Consider the following 21,997-nt stretch of genomic DNA (forward strand, 5'->3'; position numbering starts at 1 on the left):
CTCCCCATCCCCCCCGAGTGAGGGCTGCAGTTTTCCTCCTGCAGACACCCACAGAGGACACACTGTGTGGGGGGGAGATGAAGGGCAGGAGGGTCCCAGCAACTGTTCTCACCCACCAGCCCTGGGAGCAGAGGCCATTAGCCCACCCTGTCCATGTCCAGTGGGTCCATGTGTCCACCCTGTCCTTGACCAATGGGTTTATGTGTCCACCCTGTCCTTGACCAGTGGGTCCATGTGTCCACCCTGTCCATGACCAGTGGGTCCCATGCACCCACCACCACCATGTCCAGTGGGTCCTATGTCCCCATCCCTGCTGTGCCCGATGGGTCTCGTGTGTCCACCCTGTCTGCCCAGTCAGTCCCATGTGTCCACCCTGCCCATGTCTGGTGGGTCCTGTGTGCCCACCCAGTCCATGTCCAGGGGGTCCTGTGTATCCACCCTGCCCATGTTTGGTCGGTCCTGTGTGCCCACCACCCCATGGGTTTCATGGGTTCATGCTGTCTGTGCCTTGTGAGTTTTTTCTGCCCAACCCCACCCTGCCCAATGGATTCTGTGTGCCCAACCTCACCATGTTCAGTGGGTCCCATGTGCCCACACCTACCCTGTCTGGTGGGTCCTTTGTGTCCACCCTGTCCATGCCCGATGGATCCCCTGTGTCCGCCCTGTCCATGCCCAGTGGATCCCCTGTGTCCACCCTGTCCATGCCCAGTGGATCCCCTGTGTCCACCCTGTCCATGCCCGATGGATCCCCTGTGTCCAGGCCGTCTGTGTCTGGTGGATCCCTGTGTCCAGCCTGTCTATGCCCGGTAGATCCCCTGTGTTCACCCTGTCCGTGTCCGGGGGTCCCGACTCGCCTCGTCCCCGCCCCGCGCGTGCCCGGCCCGGGCCGGTGGCCCCGAACCTGCGGCGCCCCCTGGCGGACACAGCCCCGCACGACGCTCCCGCCGCGCCCCGGGACCAGAACCGGCACCGGGACCGGGACCGGCACAGGAGGTGGAAGGGGACCTCTCCTGGAGTGAGACCCGTAGCGAGGCAGGGACTGGGACTGGAGCGAGAGCGGAACCGCTGATGGGAACAGACCGGGAGCGGCATCGGGAGTAGAGTGCAGTAATGCAGAGCGGGAGTGAGACCGATACTGGAGCGAAAGGGGAGCGGGAGACAGGCTAGGACAGGGAGCAGGAGACAGAGCAGGAGCGGAGCGGGACCGCAGCGGGAATGGACCCGGGAACGGTACCGGACCGGGATCGGAGGGGAAGCAGAAGAAGGACCGAAATAGGAACAGAAACCGCGGTCGCCCCTCGCAGCTCGGGGGCGCGGGAGGAGGCGCTCAGTAGCCATCGGTGATTTCACCTGTGCCGGTACTCCCGGGGAGAGCCAGCTGCGCCCCCGCCGCGGCCCTGGGCCTGGAACGGGCACAGGCCCCGACCCCGGTCCCGGCCCCAACACCGGAGGGCAACCCCGCGTTGCCCTTTTAAGAGGGGCCCGGTGCCGCCGCGCCCATTGTCGCCGCCGCCGCCGCGGGGCGGGGGGGCCGGGCCGGTGCCGGGGCCGCGCGCTCCGGGGCGGGCGGGATGGGGGGGGTGGGGGCACATTCCGCCGCGTTGCCGGGACAGCCGTCGCCGTGGCGACCGGTCCCTGCCGCCGAGCCGCGGTGCGCGCCGCGCAGTTCCCACGGAGCGGCCCGGGCGGCGGCGGCGGCTCCGCTCCCTCCGGGGCGGCGGGAGGGCCGGGATGCGGTGCAGTGTTGTGCTCTCGCCCACCAATATTGCACTCGTCCCGGCCTCCTGCCGCTGCGGGCTGCGCCTGTGGGACCGGCCGGGCGCTGACCCAATCCCGCGACCACCGGGAGGACGGCGCGGGACGGAGCCGAGAGCACGGGGGGTGACCCACGGCCCTCTCGGGCCAGCGGGAACCCCCAGGGACCGGGCGCGCAGGGTAGAAAACACTCAAAACTTTATGGCCAGGCGTGGGGCAAGGACCGGAGCGCCCGGGGCAGGCGTGGCGGGAGCCCCGGCACTGCGGGGCCCCGGTACTGGCAGTGCAAAGTCCGCGGGGGGCCGGGAACGGGGCCCGGCCGGGAGGAGCGGCGGGGCCCGGTGCGCCCCCGGGTGCCGCCGGTGGCGGGAGCCCGGAGCGCCACCAGTGCCGCTGGCGGGGGAGGCCCGTGCCGGGCGCGGTCACTCGCGTCCCTCCAGCAGGAACCGGCGGAAGGGCTCGAAGTCGGCAGGGATCGTGTCTGTGGGGAGCAGCGCGGGGGGCGTCAGGAGCCGGCCAGGGGAGCGAGCCCCCATAAAGCCCCCGGCCCAGGACTGAGCCCGCCGCAGGGGCGAGGGAGGGGATGCTCGGCCGGCCGCCGGGCCGGTACGGGGGTCCCGGGGGGCCCTGCTCACCGTTGCAGCGGTACTGCAGGTTGGACCAGATGATGTTCTCCTGGGAAAAGCAGAAGACCCCCAGCCGGCCCCCGCGCATCGTGGTGTCGATGATCACACCGGAGTCGGCAACCAACTGCGGGCCCTCGTACAGACGGACCCTGCCGGGGAACGGGGCCCGACCGGTCAGCGGGCCCCCTCACCGGGACCCCGCCGGGGCCAGCTCCCGGATTCCACCGGGACCCCGCCAGTATCCGACCGGGGCAAACATCGGGATCCTACTGAGACGCCATCGGGGCCAGCATCTGGATCCCACTGGGACCCCCCCTCCACGGCCAGCACCGGGCCCCGGGCATCCCGACCCGGGGACGGTGGCACCGGGCTGGAGCCGGGGCATCCTGCGGGAGACTGGGCCGGGGGCACCGGACCGGCTGGATCCTCGGGCCGGGGCCCCCCGCCGTGGCCGGGCTGAAGCCCCCCGCGCCGCCCCCGGCCCGGCCCCGCCGCCTTTGTCGGGCGCTTTGCATGTGAAAGGCGCCGGCGGGGTCGCCATGGCGACGGGACAATGGCCCCGGGGGCCCGGGGGGCGGAGGGCCCGGCGGCGGAGCCCCCCCGCCGCGGCCGCCCCGGCGGGAGCCTTAAAGGAGAAACGCGGCTGCGGCCCCACCGGGCAGGAGCCCTCCCCACCGCCAAAATCCCCCCGCTGCGGTGGTCTCACGGGGCTGGATGCTCCCCCACGGCAGGTATCCCCACACTGCGGTGGTCCCACAGGGCTGGATCCCCCGCATGGCCGGAATCCCCTCACTAGGGTGGTCCCAGGAAGCACAACGCCTCCTCACGGACATCTTCCTACCCCTGAGGGGGATCCGCAGGGCAGGACCCTTACTTGTGGTTATCATCAGGGCTGGTTCACTCTAGGATTAGTTTCTCCCCAATAAACGGCATCTCCCCCCCCACTGGTGTGGTCCCACTGGGGGTGCACCGTGGTGAGCGCAGCCCCCACCCCAGCGGCCCCCACGCCCCCCCTGCTTACCTGATGTAGCCCACCTGGGGCCTGTGTGCCAGCTGCCAGCGGTAGGATGTCTTGTCCCTCCAGCCCACGTTCCGGGGGTCCTTCCAGAGCAGGCGGACGTGGTCGGGCGTGTGGCCCGTGTGCCACAGAGCATTGCGCAGGTGCTCCCCGGGGCCCGTCGAGGACTTCACTGCCTGCAGGTGCATGGGGGCTTCAGGGGGGAACTCAACAGGGGGACCTGACCCAGCCCATGGGTGGGGCCACCACCCACCTTGAGCTGCAGCCCCGGCTCGGCCACAGCCCGGAAGGGGGTGGCCTGCCAGTAAGTCTGCTCCGTCTGCTTCCACATCACCACGTAGAAGCTGGCGCTGTCCTGGTAGCTGAAGATGAAGCCGGCGTAGTCATCGTCGGTGATGGTGTTGACGTGGAAGGTGCCCTCAAAGTCCACCCCGTTGAAGGCTGTGTAACCTACAGGCAGGAAACGCTGCGGGGAGCCCTCTCTCCCCACGGGACTCCCAGCCCACCCACCCTTCATCCCCCATCTGTGGGGCAAAGAACCGGCCCTTACTCTCCTGCACAGTGGGAGTAAGGGGGGACTGCCCACAGAGCCTGTGGGTGGGTGAACAAATCTTACCCACAGCCAAACCCGGGTCACTGTTCATGGTCTGCACGATCTCCATGCCCTGTGGGGGGACAGCTGGGTGAGGGGCACCCCAACACCCCTGGGGCCCTCCCAGCCCCCTGAGCTCCCACCCTACAGTGCAGCCCCCAGAAACGCGGGGTGCAGCATCCACACCTGGTTGAGCACAACCCAGTTGGGGTCGATCTGGGCGTCCCCCTCGGGGTCAAGGATGACGGTCTGGTAGGCGCGGAAGTCGGTCAGCGTCACCTCGGCGCTCTCGGGGCACACGTCCAGCTGGTCCACCACCGTGTCATTGTCAAAGTCCTCCTCGCAGACGTCACCCACGCCATTCCCTGGGGACATGTGCTCAGTCAGGGCTGGGCTGAGCCCAGGCAGGTCCTCCTCCCCCTGCCCACCCCACGCTCACCATCTGAGTCCTTCTGGTTGGGGTTGGGAATGAGGCGGCAGTTGTCTGGGCCAGGTGCCACATAGTCTGGGATGCCATCATTGTCATCATCGTTGTCACAGTCATCCCCCAGGCCATCGTTGTCTGAGTCCAGCTGGGAGCTGTTGGGGATCTCAGCACAGTTGTCCTTGGTGTCCTGATGCCCATCCCCATCACTGGGAGCAAGAACGAGGTCACAGCAATGACAAAACTGGAGATCTCCCCAAAGACCCCATTGTCCCTCCTGACAGGTCCCTGAACCAGGAGGCCAGCTCTGCCCCCCAGGACACAACTGGGAGGTCACCCCACTGCAGTACTATCCACACCTGTCCTCGTTGGTGTCACAGATGTCTCCTACCAGGTCACTGTCCATATCTGTCTGGAGGAGAGCGTAGCCCTAGTTCAGTGCACATCCTGGGGCAAGGAGGAGGAGGAGGCCCTGCTCCCCACTGGGCCAGGCCCAAATCATCCCAGGCCCAGCCTGGTCCCAGCCATACCTGAGTGGGGTTGCTCATTTCAGGGCAACTGTCACAGGCATCCCCAACACCGTCCTCGTCCCGATCGGTCTGCAGAGGGTTGGGCACCTTGGGGCAGTTATCCAGCATGTTGGGTATCCCTGCAAGGATAGTGCTGAGTGGATATCCTCCCCCACGCTGGTGGGACAGCCCCCCTGGCACAGCCAGGTCAACCCAAGAGCGGCTCACCGTCCCCATCAATGTCATTGTCACAAGCATCCCCCTCGCCGTTGCTGTCCGTGTCCCGCTGGTCGTTGTTGGGCACATTGGGGCAGTTGTCACAGGCATCCCCAAAGGAGTCAGTGTCTGAGTTCTGCTGGTCCTTGTTGGGGAAAAGCCGGCAGTTGTCCTGTGGAGAAGAGGATGGGGATGTTGGCACTGTGATGGTGGGCAGACAGGAGGCCACAGTCCCACAGTGGTCCAGGCGGACATCTCCAGCACCCTGAGGCCACTCCCAAACCACAAGCCTGCTGCTCCCCAGGAGAAGCATCTTGAGGGACTCAGAACTGAGCCAAAACAAGAAGCCCTCCTCAAGCCACTAGCATGGCCACCCGTCCAGCACAGCCACCTCCACATTCTTGACACCATCACCATCAGCATCGTCATCACATTGGTCCCCAATGCCGTCATTGTCAGCATCCTCCTGGCCAGAATTGGGCGTCAGGCGGCAGTTGTCCTGCAGGCACAGCCAGCATTAGGGACAGGGAGGAGATGAGGTCTGGAGCACAGCCCTGCTGTGGATCCTGCACCCCCTGTGCCTCCCCTGCAGGAGCTCACCTGCTTGCAGTGCTTGTTGTTGTCGATGCAGGGCAGGGGCTCATCCGGGTACCCATCCAGGTCTGTGTCTGGCCCACACACATTGCCATTGCCAGCCCAGCCCACGTTGCACTGAATAAAGAAGAGATCAGGGACTGGAAAGGGCCCTGGCAAGACCAATGCTGCCATGCTGTACCCCCCACACCCTCCTCCTGTCCCTGTTCCCTGCTCACAGCACAGGAGATCTCCCCATTCCTCTCAAACAGGCAGAAGCCGTTGACGTCGCAGGGGTTGGAGGTGGGAGTGCTGCAGGACCTCTGTGGGACGCAGCCAGATGTTTGGTTGCCCACAAAGCCCGACTTGCAGGGCCCGCACTTGTAGGAGCCCTGGGGGAGAGAGGGCAGGGGTGGGATGAGGGGAGCTGAGCGGCCCCGGGGGCAAGGGAGGGAGCGGGACAGCGCTGCTCACCAGCGTGTTGGTGCAGATGGAGTTGGGGTCACAGCCCCCATTGTTCCCATCGTTGCATTCATCAATATCTGTGCAAACCTGTGAGCAGTGTGGGAGAAATACTCACCTGGGGCCTTTCCCTGTGGGTGGCTCTGCCCATTCCTGCCCATGGGAAGCTCTCTTCTTTCACAGGCACTGCATCATCCACGCTGTCCTGCACTCTAGGGATCCCACAGGGACCAGGCCCAGTCCCATGGCACTGCACTCACCTGCTTGCTGGCCCTGGCATAGTCCACCCCCACGCCAGAGACGGTGTTGCCTCGATAGCCACGGGGGCAGGGCTCGCAGCGGAACCCCGGGGCTGTGTTGATGCACTTGGAGCCAGGGAAGCAGGGGTTGGCATGGGCACACTGCAACACCGGGAGAGACACAGCCTTCATCCTTGGGCACAGCATCCCAAGGGTGATGGGGTAGCTGCTGCCCCAGGCCATCCCAGGGCATTCCCAGAGGAAGCATCCTCTGCACACACAGCCCTGGCAGTGCCACGGCTGCTGATGCCCCCCAGCCTGTGCCCACCTCCTCGATGTCAGCGCAGTGGGTGCCGTTGCCCTCCAGCCCCGGCGGGCAGGGCCCACAGCGGTACCCAGGGTACTCGTACGTCTCCATGCAGTCCACGCCGCTGAAACAGGGGTTGGGGTTGCAGCGGGACCGGTGCTCGTGGAAGCCTGAGGAGAGGAGAGGCAGGTGAAGGGTGAGACAAGGTGGCTCTTTGCCCCCCAAGGTGGGAGCAGAGCCTCGCCAGCACTCACCGCAGACCTGGCACTCCATTATGGTGTTGCGGATCAGAGACATCTCCTTCACCTGCAAGGCAGCAAAGCGTGGAGTATCAGGAGGGTGCTGGCACTGTGCTCTGGGAACACCCAGCCCAGGGAGCGTCAGCACCCCCTCAGTCCCACCTGGTCCCTAATGTCTTCCCGCAGCTCGGTCAGGAGCCGGTTGAAGAGGGTCAGCTGCGTGACCAGTGCCTTGGTCTGCTCACCTGCCAGCAGCAGAAAGGAAAGGTCAATCCCAACACAAAATCTCCCAGGGCTGTGGGCCAGGACTGCTCTGCCCACTGGCACTGAGCTAGGAGGCTGAGGCACCTGACAGCCTGTGCCCACACAGGGCCCCTTTTCCTGTACCACACTCCACACCCTCTGATCCCACATGGGGCACTGGGACAGCCTGTGCAGGGATTTCTGCCTCCGTGGAGCCCCAAACACCTCACGCCAGGCAATGAGGGAAGCAGAGCAGGGACTTACCCAGGATGGAGGCCAGCACATTTGTCACTGTAAGGAAAGAGATAAGGCATTACCAAATGCTGCTATCACACCCCAGCAGCGTCACCTCACATGGTCACTCCTGGTCAGCTCATGTGCAGCATTGCAGCTCCCACCTGTGTGGGGGCACTGGGCCAGGAGGGACAGGAACACCCCTCTGTGCTGTCAACCCCAACCTCCTTGTGCCACAGCCCACACACATGACCCAAAAGCCCCCCAAACCATTACCTGCACTGTGAATGGACTCATCTCCTTGGAAAGGGCACTCACTCAGGGCCCCTACACGGCTCATGGACCCTCCCAGGATCAGCTTCATCGACTCAACAAACCCCTGATGTGCGTGGGGAGATGCAGTCAGCGTGGGGGGCTCTGCCCATCCCCAAGCATGCACTGGCTGGGCTCTCAATCCCCCTGGCACTCACCTGCATCCTCTGGTAAGCCTTCAGCCCTGTGCGCACCTCGATGGACTCCACCTCGGCCAGGGGGATCTCCGAGAGCTCCGGCAGCCCCACGCTGGAGTCCATCTGCTTGCAGTCCACGTAGAGCTCCACGCTCAGCGTGTCCCTGCGCAGCCCGCTCAGGCGCACGATGACAGAGTGGCTCTGCCCGTCCGCCACGTGCGCGTGCTGCAGGTTGACCGAGTGCACCTTGTTGTCCTCCCGCAGGTACCTCACCAGGACTGCAGGGGAGCGGGAAGGGGCCGTCAGCTCCCCCCCAGCACCAGCAGCACCCTGGGAGCGGCATGTGCCCCTTGCTCTTCCCTGCAGGAGCTCAGCCCCATCGGTCTTAGAGCAGGGCCAGTCCATCCTCACCCACCTTTGTTAATCTTCCCCACGATGGAGACCTCCAGCCATCGGGTGTTGTCCTTCTTGGAGTAGAGGCCGAAGAGGGTCCCCCCCTGCTTGGGGGGCAGGCGGAAGGTGGACAGGAGGTACACGTCGTTGACAGTCAGGAGCTCCATGCGGATCTTGTGGGCCACGCTGGCCATCTGCCGAGCCTCGCTCACCAGCAGCAGGTCGATGACTGCGGGACACGAGCACCGGGGTCGCCACTGCACCGGCAGCCGCAGCTGCGGCCGGTGACTGCGGGGATGCCCGGTGCGGACATAGCGGGGGTGGGTGGGGGTGTCTCTGGACCGCCGGGCTCTGGGGGGACCAGGGAAGCCCGGGGGGCTCCGGGGCCGCCCCCGCGCGGTGGCGCTCCAGGACCGGCCGCGCCTCCGAGGGGGACCCGCGGAGCCCCCGCACCGGCGGGACCGGCAGAGTCCCGGCCCGGAGCCCGCCCCGCTCTTGGGGCTTCCCCGCAGCCCGCTCCGCGGAGCTCCCCGCGGGCCAGCCCCAATAAGGGGCGGCCGGACCGGGAGACGCGGTCGGGCCCCCGGTACCGGTTCGGGGCGCTTAGTGGGGAGCGCGGTCCCGCTGCCGCACGGGTGCCCTCCTGCTCCGTGCAGACGCACCGGACAGTCCGAGAGGGGCTGCGGCGCCCGGGTCAGCCCCCGCCGCGGCACTCCCCCGCGGCCCCAAGCCAGCATCGGAGCCGGCGGCCACCCAGCGCCTCGGGGTGAACGTTTCAGCGCCCCCGGTACCCGCAGCCCCGCTCCCCCGGGGCGAGCAGAGCCTCTGTCAGCGGCCGTGGGACGGGGTCTGCCGCCGCCGACCCCCGAGTGTCGCCCGTCCCGCCGCCCCTTCGGGGCCGCCCCACCGCCACCCCGAGCCCCACCGGTACCTTGCAGCTCCTGACGCGCCGCGGCGGCGGCGCCCAGCAGGAGCAGCGCCAGGAGCGCGGGGCTCCCCGGTGCCCCCATGGTGCCGCCGGTGCCGCCGGTGCGGAGCGGAGCGCGGCGGGGCGGGGTGGCGCACGGGGGAGGGGCCGGCGGGGCCGGCGAGGAGGAAACAAAGAGCCGTCAATCACCGGGCGCATCCCGGGGACACCGGCGGGCCACCGGCAGCGGCTCCGGCCCCGGAGGAGGGCACCGTGCCGGCGCAGCGCACTGGGCCCGGGGCTTCGGGACTCCCCCGGTACTGCCGGCCCCGGGGCAGCCCCAGTTCACAGCGCCGGTTCACCGGGAGGTCAGGCGGGGGGGCTGGGGCCGCCCCAGCAGCGCCGGAGCATCCCGGCCCAGGAGAGGGGGACCGGCCACTGGCCGCTTGTACGGGGGTGCCCCACGCCGCGGAGGGCCCCGTTCCGGCAGAGCCCCGGGGCTGCTCCGTACCGCCGGGGGATGCTCGGGCCGCTGAGCCGCTCCCGCGGAGCTCCGGCCAAGGCGGGCGGGCGGCCCGCGGCGTCCCGGGCGTGTTTACAGCTGTTTCCCCCGGTACCATAACAACCGGCTGAGCCCGGCCTCGGGGCTGCCCCAGCCCCGCGCCCCCGGTCCGGCTCCGCGCCAGCGATCCCGCGTAACGAGGGGGTGCGGGCGATGGAGGGGGGTGGTCCCGAGCCGCACACGGGGCGTTTTCCCTCCGCCGCTGCCAGCGGGCTCCCGGCCCGGCTGCTGTCCGTGGAGAGCTGCGGGGGGGTGCGGGGCCGAGCAGGGTGAGCAGTGCGGAGCTGGGCTGAGCAGTGCGGGCCCACGCGGGGAGATGCGGGCACAGCAGGACTGTGCTGTGCGGGACCGAGAAGCGTGAGAGTATGGAGCTGAGCTGAGCCGTGCGAGACAATGTGGGGCCATGCGGGGAGATGCGGGGCTGAGCAGGACGGAGCAGTGTGGAGCTGAGCGGTGCAGGGCAACGCAGAGAGATGCGGGATACAGCGGGGCTGTGAGCACGGTGCGGGGCACAGCCCGACTGTGCGGGGCCGAGCAGCGTGAGCGGTGTGGAGCTGAGCTGAGCGGTGCGGGGACAGGCGGGGCACAGCAGAGCTCTGTGACACGGTGCGGGGCACAGCGGGGCTGTACTGTGAGATGACGAACAGGGTGAGCGGTGCGGGGCAATGCAGAGAGATGCGGGACACAGCGGGGCTGTGAGCACGGTGCGGGACACGGCCACGGCTGTGCGTTGCGGGGCGCGGTAGGGCTATGAGCACGGTGCGGGGTACGGCAGGGCTGTGCGATGCGGGGCACGGCAGGGCTGCGAGCACGGTGCGGGGCACGGCAGGGCTATGAGCACGGTGCGGGACACGGCAGGGCTGCGAGCACGGTGCGGGGCCGAGCAGTGTGGAGCTGAGCTGAGCTGAGCCGTGCGGGGCGGGACGCGGGTTCTGCGCAAGGACCCTGCAGACCCCACCACCAGCATTCCCAACCCCGGACCCCGCTCGGCTCCGCTCCATCGCGGGGACCCGCGGTCGGTGCCGCCCCGCGGCGGGGGCGGGCCGGGCCGCCCGTCCGGTTCCGGGTCGGCGGAAGATGGCGGCGCCCATGGAGCTGTTCTGCTGGGCCGGGGGCTGGGGGCTGCCCTCGGTGGATCCCGACTGCCTGGCTGTGCTGGTGAGCGCCGGGGCCGGCACGGGGGCGGGCCGGGGTCCCGCGGGCAGAGCCCCGCTCTATCCCTCCGTCCCTCCCTCCCGCAGACCTACGCGCGGTTCACGGGGGCGCCGCTGAAGGTGCACCGGGTCACCAGCCCCTGGAGGAGCCCCTCCGGTAAGGGCCCCGCCGAGGATACCGGCACCACCACCGGGACCACCCACGCCATGGCAGCCCCGTGATCCCGTTCCCCCACTCCTCACCCTTGCACGCGTTTGTCCCCCACCCTGTTACATCCTCCCAGCCTGTCTTATCTCTCCTGTGTCCCCACACCGCTGACCCCCTGCCCTATTGCACCCTCTTATCCCACTGCACCTCTCTTGCCCTACGGCCTCTCCTCCCCACGTGGCACCATCCTACCCTATTGCACCCCCTTTACCTCAGCACACCTCCTATCCCACTACCACCATTACCATCTCATTACACCCCTTGCCCCATCACACCCTCCCACCCCATAGCATCCCTCATGTCCTGGGCCCCCGACTGCACCCTCCCACGCCCTTATCTCATTGTACCCCCTTGTCGTGTGTCCCCCCCACCACTGCATTCCCCTGTATCCCCTCACACCCCATCTTCTCATCACCATCCCTGTCCCATCACACCCTCTTTTGTCCTATTGCACCCTCATCCCATGTCCCATTGCACCCCCCCATCCCATTGTGACTCGTGTCCCATTAAACACCCTCACTGCACCCCCCACCTCATTGCACCCCCCTTTTTTTTGTTCCCCCATGCCTCACTGCACTCTCACGCCCCATTGCTCCCCCTGTCCCATCACTCCCCATTGCACCCCCTGTCCATCCCCACAACAACCCCCTTGTTCTGGAACATTCCCCATTTCCCATCGCACAGCTTCTACCCTCTCCTCTGCGCTGCTCTGTCCCCACCTCACCTTACACCCCTGCACTGCCTTGTGCCCCTCATCCAGGCATGGGGGTCCATTCCCCACTGCAGCCCCCACTCTCTCCCCCTGCCTGCAGGGCACCTGCCCGCGCTGAGGACACGGGACGAGGGCACCATCTCCAAACCTCAGCAGATCATAACCCACCTCAGGAAACAGGTACAGAGGGACTTGGGGCACCCCCTGCCCTGGGCTGCTGGGTGCTGGAGCCCCTCAGGGAGGAGGGGACTCTGTTGTGTCCCCCACGGGTGGGATTTGAGGCATCCCCTGGGATCAAACCGGTGTTTTCTCTGCAGAAATACAACGCTGACTACGACCTGTCAGCCACGCAGAGTGCGGACACGCTGGCTTTCGTGTCCCTGCTGGAGGAGAAGCTGCTGCCAGTACTGGTGAGGCTGCAGGGAAGGGGGGCTTGCTGGGGATGGGGTCTGCTCCCTGGAGCTGTGCAAACAGGCTTAGGTGTGCCCAGCTGCCAGCAGAGGCATCCTGGCAGCCTGGCATGGCAGGGATTGGGGTTTGAGGGTGGCAGCCGTGGGTTGTGCAGCCCAGGCTGGGATCTGCCCTTGACCCCAATGCTCCTGCAGCCCCTCATGGTCTCCAGGGTGGCTGTGCCAGGCAGGGGGCTCTGGTGTGCCAGCAGCTCTGCCGTGGCCAGGCTGTGGATTGTTCTCCACCACAGATCCACACCTTCTGGGTGGATGCCAAGAACTACGTGGAGCACACGCGGAAGTGGTACGCAGAAACCATCCCCTTCCCCCTCAACTTCTTCCTGCCCAACGCCATGCACAAGCGGCACCTGGAGCGGCTGCAGCTCATCTGGGGGGATGACTACATGGAGGATGAGGAGAAGCTGGAGAAGGAGGTGAGGGATGAGGTCTGGGCACAGTGGGTCCTCACAGGGAAATCCCTGTGAGGCTGTCTTGGAGTGACTTTATGATGCTTGTATCCCCATTTGTATGTTTAGCCCAGCAATAAGTTTTGCACCTTTAAGAGGCTCTGAAAAAATCCAAACTGGGGTGTGGGTTCCCCCCTCCTGCTCCCCTGAACACTGTGGTGGTACCTGGGCAGGTGACAACCCTCTGTCCTCCTCCTGCAGCTCTACCGGGAAGCTCGGGAATGCCTGACACTCCTCTCCCAGCGCCTCGGCTCCCAGAAGTTTTTCTTTGGAGACTCGTAGGTGGCTAAAGGGGGGGAGGGGAAGGAGCCTGAGAGCCCCCCACAACCCAGCACGGCTGAGGCCCCGTGGTCTGCAGGGGAGCTGCAGCCACTGTGGGGGCAGAACAGGCTCTCAAGGGACAGGGCACTGTCCTAAGGAGGGGGAGCCACGTGCTGTCCCCTGGGGGTGCTGGGCTGGCGGTGCTGGTGGGTCTGGGTGGCTTTGGGTGGGGACAGTGGCCCAGACATGGCTCTCTGTGCCCCAGGCCGGCCTCCCTCGATGCCTTGGTCTTCAGCCGCCTGGCGCCGCTCCTGAAGGCGAAGCTGCCCAACGGGAAACTGCAGCAGCACCTGAAGTCCCTGCAGAACCTGTGCAACTACTGCACCTCTATCCTCAGCCTTTACTTCCCCTGGGACGGAGGTGAGAGCCATCCCCCGCCCCACCCTGCAGCCTTGGGGTGACCTGTCCCCCTCAAGTGCATCCCCAGCTGGGGCTCGCTCTCAGGGTGACCCTTCCCACCCACATCCCTGCTCTGCCCCTCCAGGTGACCCCCTGAGCGGTGCCCCTCGGCCTGCAGGCACAGATGGCAGTGAGGCAGAGGAGGACCCCCACAAACGGCGCAAGCAGCTGCTGTCAGTGCTGGTGGGGCTGGTGGCCATGCTGGGCTACGCCTTCCTCAGCGGCATCGTCTCCATCCAGCGCGGCAGCGTGGGGCCGGCCGGCCGGCAGCCCGTCACACCAGCCCTGGAGGAGGAGGAAGAGGAGGAGGAGGAGTGAGGAAGAGCTGTGTGACTGTTCCTTCCCAGCCCCTGGAACTGACTGTTTTTACTCTGGAAGCCTGGCAGCATCGCTGCTCTGCTCTGTGTCCCACCAGGAACCACAGACCTCTCCATGGGAGCGTCCCTGCCACACCAATAAACCTCCCTCTCTCCACCTGCACCCTCTCGTACTCCCAGCATCCCCGAGGCCCTTCCCAGTTTCCCCAGTTGCCCAGGCTGGAGTTTTGCAGCAGGCACCAATCTGTCCTGCCAGTGGCTCTGCCCCTCGCTCCGGCCTTGGGTCTTGCTGAGGTCCCAGAGAGGGGACCTAAAAGCATCTGTGGCATCTGAGCAGTGTCCCCTGTCCCTTCTCCAGCAGCTATGGGGCTGAGCCCCACATCTCCCCTGCATCATTCCCCTGTGACAACCCTCAGGACAGTGCAGACAGCAGCTCTGCGGGGCTGGTGCCTCCCCTCCACGCTGCTGCCAGCCCGGCAGCACAGCCGGGACAACAAAACCAGAGCCAAGGGCAGCCGAGGCTGCTCGTCAGGACACGTCCCCAGCCCAGGAGCACTCCCCGCTGCCAGCGGGACACCCGGAGCCCCGCTCCAGCAGCCGGGATCCCTCCAGCGCTGACATCTGTTTGCATTCCAGCACGCCTGCCAGCGCCGGGGAGCTCCTGCAGCTGGCACAGCTGGGAGCGCATCGCGCGGGCTGGGAGCGGGGTCGGGGGCGGCCACCTGGGCTCCGTCTGCCCCCGCGGTCCCCTGGGCCACCCGGCGTGGGGCTGGTGCCGCCGTTGGCCGCGCTGCCGTTCCCGCTGGCCGCTGCCGGTTTGCGAGCGCACGGATGGAAAGGCGGCGCGGGGCCAGGCCGGCACACAGCCCTCGCTTGTTTGGCCGCCGGCTGCCACCGCCAGCGGCATCCCAGCCCCGCTGCCGCGGCGGCTGAATGTCCCCAGGCTGCGCTCCTGTGCCCCCCCCCGACCCGGGCGCAGTAGCCAGGGGCCCCCACACTGGGCTGGAGCCGAGCCATGGTGCTGGGCCAGCTGCGGAGCCTCCCCCATACTGGCCCAGTTCGAGGGGCCCCACTGGGAGGGGATGACTCAGTGCAAACCCCCCCCCCCCCCCAGCACGCTCCCCTCTAACGTCACTCAGGAACTATGTGCCCCGTGCTCCCGGTTCCCATTAGCTGCAGGGGCTGATGGCTGCTCCAGCAGGAGAAAGTGCAGCCGCCTGCTCTGGCTGGGGAGAAGCTGGAGCTGCTGACGCCAGAGCTCTGCTCTAAATCCCAGCTGCCTGTCCTGACTGCAGCTTTGGGCCCTTCCCTGCCTGGGGGATGCTGCAGTGGAAGACAGGAGCGTGATGCCACCCCTTAGGGAGACAGCCCCCTGCCTCCCCAGGAACCTCAAAATCTGCCTCCTCTGGCCCCTGGCATAGTCCTGCATACAGAGCAGGAACCAAGGGGAGGTCAGGGGGTCAGGCAAGTTTGTAGAAAACCTGTTTATTTTATGAAACATCTAGAAAAGCACAGGCATTGCAGCCCTAGGGTCAAACAGGTCCTCTGGGGCGCAGGGGGCTGCAGGGGCTGTGCTGTAACCCCAACACCATTGGAGTCTTCTCTCCAAGCTGCCACCAGCAGTGTGTTCCTGGCTCTGGCACCTCACTCCTCTGCCAGGCTAGGCTGGCTGCTTCCAGAGGAACGTCTGGATGGAGTCGCTGGGAGCCACGGCCTCGATGAAGCCGACGTGTGGGTCAGAGACCCCAAAGGACACGTCCATGGGGGAGCTGTGGGGAAAGCAAGAGGGGATGGGGGCTCAGTGGGGTCAGTGGGGCCTTTTAGCAGGGATCAGAACTGAGCCACTCACCGGTTCAGGACCACCAGCACAACAGCACCATCAGGGCGCAGGAAAGCAGAGTGCTCCAGGTCACACCGGTGGCACTTCTTGGAGACAGCCAGTCCCACACGCTGGGAGCCCTCAGGGATGAACTTGCTGTGGGGACAAGCAGGATCAGTGTGTGGTACTTAGGATGTGGTACCTGGAGCCAGCAGCCTGTGGCCCTGACCCACCTGAAGTGCCCCAGGTGGTAGAACATAGGCTGCTTGTAGAAGACATCCTTGCTGCTGTCCACGATGACGGGGCTGTCCACGTAGTTCTTGCTCCAGTTGGGGCCTCCCTCCATGTCCAGGGCCAGGTTCCAGTCAGTCCAGCCTGTCACGTAGTTGTTGAGGTTCTGCAGGGCAGGGGGTGGTACTGAGCCACAGGCAGGCCCAGGGGCTGGCCAGGGTGGCCAGTGTGTCCACAGCTCCCACCAGGCCCTACCGACAGGATGCTGTGGCTGTACTTGCTCCCACGCTCCCAGCCACCCAGGACCACCCTGGGCTCCCAGAAGTAGGAGCCTGTGGAGGCCTCCGTGGAGAGGAGGAAATAGTCTGGGAAGAGGTGATGGGTGATGGAGAGCGTCAGGTCGATGGGTGCCAGGAAATCCAGGTACCAGTGGATGCCGATGCCGCTGATGTAGCTGGCAGCCACAGGGTCTTTGAGAACCTGGCAGGAGAAAAAGGTCACCAGTGCCCAGGGCTGGGAGATCTGCTGTGGGGCCAGGACAGCTGCTATGGGGACTCACCACCTCGGCCCAGTAGGGCAGCATCACCCTCTGGTCATCCAGGATGATGAGCTGGACGTGGCGGTGGGAGCTGTTGGCCAGCGCCGGGCCCAGGTCCTGGGCAATGAAGTCCCTCTGGTGCTCAGGGGAGAAGCCCAGGCACTGGAAGGGGTAGAAGACAATCTCACCAGCCGTGGGCTCGTTCCCTGCTGTCACTGCCCAGAAGGTCAGGTTGTGCTTGGCGTATTCATCCAGGAACCTGGTGTGGGGTGGAAGGTGAGCGGCCCCATCACACCTGTGCCAGCCCCAGCTCCAGGTATGGCATCCCTGGCACCCACCGCACTCCCGTGGCCCCTCACCGGACAAAATACTTGGCCCAGGCTCGGTGGTACTTGTCCCCAGGGCTGCCCTTGAGTGTTCCCCTCCCTGTCATTGCTCCATTCGTCTTCATCCACACCGGGGAGGTCCAAGGGCTGGCGTACAGAGACAGCGGCCGCTTGGCAACTGCCTGGGCTGCTTGGAGGATGGGGATCTAGGGAGAAGTGGGATGGCACAGAGACCTCTGGGTCTGTCCCAGTGCTGGACAGCAGGAGGAGTCACCTCCCTCCCCAGAGGCAGGAAGGTGTTCCCTTTTCCCATCCCATCCCATCCCATCCCATCCCATCCCAGTGTACAGATGAGTCCTCTCCTTTCCCATTAGAAGTGATCCCCTTCCCCTTCCTATTTCATCTCATCCCATCCCAACCCACAGATCCCATCCCATCCCATGGATCCCATCCCATGGATCCCATCCCATGGATCCCATCCCATGGATCCCATCCCATCCCATCCCATCCCATCCCATCCCATCCCATCCCATCCCATCCCATCCCATCCCATCCCATCCCTTCTCCCCGCCAGGTGGAAAGATGAGTCCTCTCCCTCCTAATCAGCAGGATGTTCCTTTCACCCCCTGTCCATTCTGTCCCATCCCAGCCCATCCCACCCAGGCAGGCAGCAGCCCCAGTCCCTGCAGGACTCACCTTCATGTGCGTGTCCTCCTCGGTCAGGTTGAAGTGCCTCAGCTCGAAGTCGCCCTCGGCGTCGGCGTAGGTGTACAGGCGGATGGAGAAGTCAGTGCTGGCCATGGGCACACGCACCAGGTTGTACTCAATGCCTGAGGACAGGGCAGGTGGTGATGGGCATCCTCGAGTTGCAGTTTGGGGCTCCAGATCCCCCAGTCCCCCAGAACAAATCTCAGCAGCCAGACCCCAACAGCTTTACCTTCCTCGGAGAAGTAGGAGCGGAGCAGGTGGTTCTGGGCAGCCTTGGACAGGGACTGGATGTTGATGGCAGCTGCATCAGTGATGGAGCCACCAAAGCCCTTCACCTTCTGGTACCTCTGTGTTGTGTCCAGGGTCAGGTGGAAATCTGTGGGGACGCACAGTGTCACCACCCCTGCCACCTGTGAGAGGACAGGCTCTCCCACAGCCCAGGGTGGTACCTGGGCTCTTGGCGTTGTGCTGGAAGCTCCCCTCGCTCCGCTCCAGCCTCTTGCCAGCCTTGCTGCTCTCATATTTGACGTAGGAGCCAGGGGCTGGCAGGACCAGGGGGTCCAGAGTGTCACAGTACGTGGCACTGCAGGCACAGACCAGAGAGCCGTGCCCAAAATCTTTGGCATCACAGGGACGGCCACCTGCAGCAGAGGAAAGAGCAGGTGGGCACCGAGGGCTGTGGCAGGAGCTCAGCTCATCCCTTTGACCCACTCCAAATCTGCCACCCTCCAAAGCTCAGGGACATGTGCCAGCACGTACCTGTGGCCTGCAGGGCTGCCTGTGCCAGCAGGAGCCAGCTCAGGACACTGGCACAGCCTGGCCCCATGGCACCTCTGCTGCAGCGGCTCCGACAATGCCGATGGACACGCTGGGAGCAGGGCAAGGTGTCAGCACCCAGAGCTTCTCAGCCTGGCCCAGCCACACACAGGGACAGAGACACAGGACAGGGAGAGCCCAGCATCATCTCCCTGCCCAAGGGACTGCTAGAACCCCCCCTGCCAGGGCTAAGCCTGTGCTGCCCTCTGCCCACTGCTCCAGCCCAGCACCCACCTTCCCTGCCAGCCATCCAGAGTCTACCAACAGTTCTGGCTGTGTCCCAGGTGGGGGTGCAGTCCCCCAGGTGTGGGCAGCCCCCAGGTGTGAGCCACCCCACCAGCCTGCTGCTCCTAGCTGCCCACGCTGGCTGTACCCAGCAACTTTGTTCACTCCCATCAACTCCCTCCCACTCCTTCTCCCTCCTCACTAGTTCCACAGCTGTGCCATGCCATGTCATGCCATGCTGCATCACCCCAGGCATCCCCAGTGTCCCCCGAGCCATGCCCAGGAGCAAACAGCTCCACACTCCCACAGGCCTGGCAGCTGGAGCTTGTCCAGCCAGAGTGGTTTGGGGCTCCAGCCCCTGGCATGGAGAGCCCCACATCCCCCTATTCCTTCAGGTGCTTACGCCCTGTCCTGTCCTGCTCGTGGTGCTGGGCAAGGAGCCTCTCAATGAGAGCACAGGAGGAGCCACCTCCAAGATTTGGGACCCTGGTGCCAGATGAGGACACCTGGGGACCTCTGCTAAGGTGGGATGGTGCCCTCTTGTTGGGATGTGGAGTGGGGCCAGGCAGCTGTCCCACCTCCACTGCCTCCCACTCCCTGCCTGGGAATGATGCCCAGCTTGGCCAGGGCATGGCCTCAGCACTGTCCTGCTGCCCAGGGCTGTCCCATGCCCATCCCTGTGCCCATCTCTGTCCCCATTCCCACCTGCTGAAGCCACCTCGGGCCCAGGGGACTCACCTGCTGCCAAACCACCTCTTGCTGCTGCGTCTCTGTGGCAGCGGTGGCAGGTCCTGTGTCCCGGCTGTGCCTGGTGGGAGGGGAGGCTTCTGGAGGAGCAGGAAAGGTGAGTTTGGAATGGGACAGCTCATGGGACTCTGTGTTTGAAGAGGAGCCTGGGGATGATTTTGCAACCTGGCTCCAATGAGCTTTCCACACACCGCAGCATTTGCAAAGCTCTCCTGAAACCTGTTCCAGTGGCCAGAGGGAAGCTCTGGGGAGGGGAGGATGCTCGCCAGCCCCCCAAGTGCCTCCATTATCCCCCACAGCCAGGCCTGCCCTGCTCCCCTTGGGAAGAGCAGCCCTGTGTCCCTGGGACACCTCGGACAGGGCAGGGCAGGGCTGGCTGGGCACACCCTGGGTCCCTGTTCTTGGCAGCACTTCAGCTTTGTGCCACCAGTGCCACCGCCATGACCTGTGTCCCGTTTGTGGCTGCTCCAGGACCTTCCCTGGCACGGGCAGAGGCAGCAGCCGGTCACGGCAGGGACTCCCGACCCCTCCTGGGGTGGGCACAGCGGGGGCTGCCCGCCCAAGTCCCCTCGCCCCCGCCGTGCCCCGCACGCCGGAGCCCCACGCCGCAGCGGGCTGGGTGGAGCCGGCAGCAGCGGTTTATCATCGGCAAAACAAGTCTGGGCTCCACACCGTCTAATTTGGGATCATTCCTAATTACAGGCAACTGCTCCGCAGGAGAAAAAGGAGGCGGGCAGAGCACGGGGGGAGTGGCAGCTCCCCGGGGTCCCCCTTGGGGCAGCTGGTCAGGGTGGCCAGAAGAGACCCCCACGCGGGGACCACCATCCCTCACTCAGTGTCACATCCCCACCCAGGAGCCACAGCCCCCGAGCCAGGGTCACAGCCCCCTGTGGGAAAGAGTAAAGGTGAGATGATTTTCAGAGAGCTGGAAAAGCAGGCCTTAGAAACAGAAAGAGCAGAGAACCAGCTGCAGCTGCAAAGTCTGAGAGTAGAAAAAGTTACGAGTACTTTTAGTACTTTTAGTACTTTTAATATTTGGCTAAAACAATTGTCTGTGAGCTTTAGCAATTGGCTATTGGCTAGAAAGTTTTTCAAGTGCTCTGTAACAAATCTTCAGCTGCTACTGGCTATAGGTGAGCTTTGCCACCTTCCTACTGTCTCAGCCATGTAATGAGGCTGATGCTGCAAATAAAGCTCAAGGAATGTACCCCCAACAGTCCCATCCCACAAAGAAAACACCTCCCCAAGACACCCCCCACCCAAGGCCCTGCTCCTCCTGCTGTCCCCAGAGAGGGAATCCCCCAGCCCACGCTGCAGGCAGTGGGGATGATGGGGGTGGATCTTCAGCCTCAACCCACCCCTCAGAGCCATCCTGCTGTGGTTCCAAACAGGCAGGAGCAGCGAGCCAGCCCAGAGGGGCTGGGCTAAAGCCTTTCCCTGCAGGTTTTCTCCTGGGCACTGCTGGACACCAGGGGGTGAGAGCTCCGTGGGGGCCATCCCGGCTCAGCAGAGGTCCGCTGTCCCTTGGGAAGGGGACATTCCCAAAGTGTCAGGAATAGTGTGGCAGCAGGACCTGGGCACTGATGAGGTCACACCTCGAATCCTGGGGGTCAGTTCTGTGCCCCTTGTGAGGGCTGGAGCATGTCCAGGGAAGGGGATGGAGCTGAAGAGGGGCCTGGAGCTCCAGCAGGAGCTGGAAGGGCTCAGCCTGGAGAAAAGGAGGCTCAGGTAGGACCTTCTGGCTCTGCATAATTCCCTGACAGGAGGGGGCAGCCAGGTGGGGGTCAGGCTTTGCTCCCAGGGAACAGGGACAGGACAAGAGGAAATGGCCTCAAATTGCATCAGGAGAGCTGTGGCATTTCCCAGCAGGAGTTTAGGTTGAATATTAAAGAACATTTCTTCATGGACAGGACTGTGCAGCCCTGGCATCAGCTGCCTGGGGCAGTGGTGGAGTCGCCATCCCTGGAGGGATTTAATAAATGTGCAAGGAGCACTTGGGGACGTGATTAAGGGCTGGCCTTGGCAGCACTGGGGAACGGTTGGACTTGATGATCTTCGAGGTCTTTTCCAACCACAAGGGTTCCATGACTCCATTCTATGATTCTAAGCACAGGCAGCCAAACCCAGCTGCTGTTGGAGCCAGCACTCCCCAGGAACATGGATAAAAGCACAGGACAGGCTGGTGTGCTCCAGGAACAGGGCTGGGACAGAGCCCGGTGCCACCTTCACACCACACTCCAATAAACCAGCTGTAAAGCCTCTGGGTTTTTCATTTTCCCCAACCTCAGCAGTTCCGTGGCTCTCACACAGGGGCATTGGCCAAGGAGAGCTCTGGCTTTCTCATTCCTGGACTTCAAAGGTGCTCGTAACATTCCCAAAGGCACAGGGAATACTGTAACTGGTATTTAGGGAAAGCAAACAGGACAGGGAGGTCACTGCGGGCTGCGGCCGGTGTTGGCCACAGCCAGAATAGAGGGGACTCTGTCCAGAGGCCACCCTGGAGAGGTGGCACCAGCCTAATAAGGGTTGGTGGATGGGCACACTGATATCATTTACTCTGCCTTTCTGACAGCATCTGACATTTGGAATTTTTTTTTTTTTTTTAATTCCCCCAAAAAAGCAGGCTGGGGAAAATCAACAGCACATATGGAACGAATCAAGGGCTGGCAGCAGCGGAGGCTCCAGCTGCAGGGATAAACAAGGAGCCACCCGCAGGCCACGGGGGCAGGAGCCCCCGGGGCAGCCCTGGCCCCGGCGAGGAAAACCGAGCGATTTCCGAGCGCGCAGAGGAAACACTGACGGGAACGGCGCA

At 64.9% G+C, this 21,997-nt stretch overlaps 3 protein-coding genes across 5 annotated transcripts; 1 reads left to right on the forward strand and 2 right to left on the reverse strand.

Moving 5' to 3' along the window:
* Positions 1-1,936: 1,936 nt before the first annotated feature.
* Positions 1,937-9,334, reverse strand: THBS3 (thrombospondin 3). 2 transcript variants are annotated; one of them, XM_059871193.1, is made up of 23 exons: positions 9,211-9,334; positions 8,302-8,508; positions 7,908-8,164; positions 7,714-7,816; positions 7,468-7,494; positions 7,123-7,205; positions 6,976-7,027; positions 6,743-6,891; positions 6,436-6,576; positions 6,188-6,265; positions 5,953-6,105; positions 5,741-5,851; positions 5,532-5,639; positions 5,153-5,312; positions 4,946-5,064; positions 4,775-4,827; positions 4,431-4,624; positions 4,178-4,356; positions 4,016-4,064; positions 3,653-3,849; positions 3,403-3,575; positions 2,391-2,530; positions 1,937-2,236 (listed from the first exon to the last, which is right to left on the reverse strand). In XM_059871193.1, exons 1-23 carry the CDS (start codon positions 9,287-9,289, stop codon positions 2,178-2,180), a joined length of 2,871 nt encoding a protein of 956 aa, XP_059727176.1. In that variant the 5' UTR covers positions 9,290-9,334; the 3' UTR covers positions 1,937-2,177. The 2 variants fall into 2 exon arrangements, with proteins under 2 accessions (XP_059727176.1, XP_059727175.1); XM_059871192.1 differs by having other exon boundaries at positions 6,743-7,027.
* A 1,421-nt stretch (positions 9,335-10,755) lies between these two features.
* MTX1 (metaxin 1) lies at positions 10,756-13,938 on the forward strand. Its single transcript, XM_059871194.1, has 8 exons — positions 10,756-10,906; positions 10,990-11,059; positions 11,923-12,002; positions 12,140-12,232; positions 12,523-12,705; positions 12,940-13,016; positions 13,265-13,419; positions 13,544-13,938. Exons 1-8 carry the CDS (start codon positions 10,826-10,828, stop codon positions 13,774-13,776), a joined length of 972 nt encoding a protein of 323 aa, XP_059727177.1. The 5' UTR covers positions 10,756-10,825; the 3' UTR covers positions 13,777-13,938.
* Positions 13,939-15,244: 1,306 nt separating this feature from the next.
* Positions 15,245-19,325, reverse strand: LOC132340351 (lysosomal acid glucosylceramidase-like). Of its 2 annotated transcripts, none has more exons than XM_059871285.1 (11): positions 19,177-19,325; positions 18,157-18,265; positions 17,847-18,038; positions 17,627-17,773; positions 17,386-17,519; positions 16,723-16,895; positions 16,385-16,622; positions 16,081-16,305; positions 15,828-15,991; positions 15,625-15,750; positions 15,245-15,544 (listed from the first exon to the last, which is right to left on the reverse strand). In XM_059871285.1, the coding sequence occupies exons 2-11, from the start codon at positions 18,221-18,223 to the stop codon at positions 15,436-15,438; spliced, it is 1,575 nt and encodes a 524-aa protein (XP_059727268.1). In that variant the 5' UTR covers positions 18,224-18,265; positions 19,177-19,325; the 3' UTR covers positions 15,245-15,435. The 2 variants fall into 2 exon arrangements, with proteins under 2 accessions (XP_059727268.1, XP_059727269.1); XM_059871286.1 differs by having other exon boundaries at positions 18,157-18,306; positions 19,177-19,313.
* Between the last annotated feature and the right edge of the window lie 2,672 nt (positions 19,326-21,997).

The sequence above is a fragment of the Haemorhous mexicanus genome, chromosome 31 (assembly GCF_027477595.1).
Source record: "Haemorhous mexicanus isolate bHaeMex1 chromosome 31, bHaeMex1.pri, whole genome shotgun sequence".
In the NCBI taxonomy this organism is placed as follows: Eukaryota; Metazoa; Chordata; class Aves; order Passeriformes; family Fringillidae; genus Haemorhous; species Haemorhous mexicanus.

Excerpts from the sequence above, each read along its gene's own strand:
- MTX1 (XM_059871194.1), top strand. The coding sequence starts at position 10,826 with ATGGCGGCGCCCATGGAGCTGTTCTGCTGGGCCGGGGGCTGGGGGCTG. Across the intron at positions 13,017-13,264 it reads AAGTTTTTCTTTGGAGACTC|GCCGGCCTCCCTCGATGCCT; the intron begins GTAGGTGGCTAA and ends TCTGTGCCCCAG. Across the intron at positions 13,420-13,543 it reads TTACTTCCCCTGGGACGGAG|GTGACCCCCTGAGCGGTGCC; the intron begins GTGAGAGCCATC and ends CTGCCCCTCCAG.
- LOC132340351 (XM_059871285.1), bottom strand. The coding sequence starts at position 18,223 with ATGGGGCCAGGCTGTGCCAGTGTCCTGAGCTGGCTCCTGCTGGCACAG. Across the intron at positions 18,039-18,156 it reads GGCAGCCCTGCAGGCCACAG|GTGGCCGTCCCTGTGATGCC; the intron begins GTACGTGCTGGC and ends CCTCTGCTGCAG. Across the intron at positions 16,623-16,722 it reads TGGGCCAAGTATTTTGTCCG|GTTCCTGGATGAATACGCCA; the intron begins GTGAGGGGCCAC and ends ACCCCACACCAG.
- THBS3 (XM_059871192.1), bottom strand. The coding sequence starts at position 9,289 with ATGGGGGCACCGGGGAGCCCCGCGCTCCTGGCGCTGCTCCTGCTGGGC. Across the intron at positions 6,577-6,742 it reads ACTGCGCTGACATCGAGGAG|TGTGCCCATGCCAACCCCTG; the intron begins GTGGGCACAGGC and ends CCGGTGTTGCAG. Across the intron at positions 4,828-4,945 it reads AAATGAGCAACCCCACTCAG|ACAGATATGGACAGTGACCT; the intron begins GTATGGCTGGGA and ends GCTCTCCTCCAG.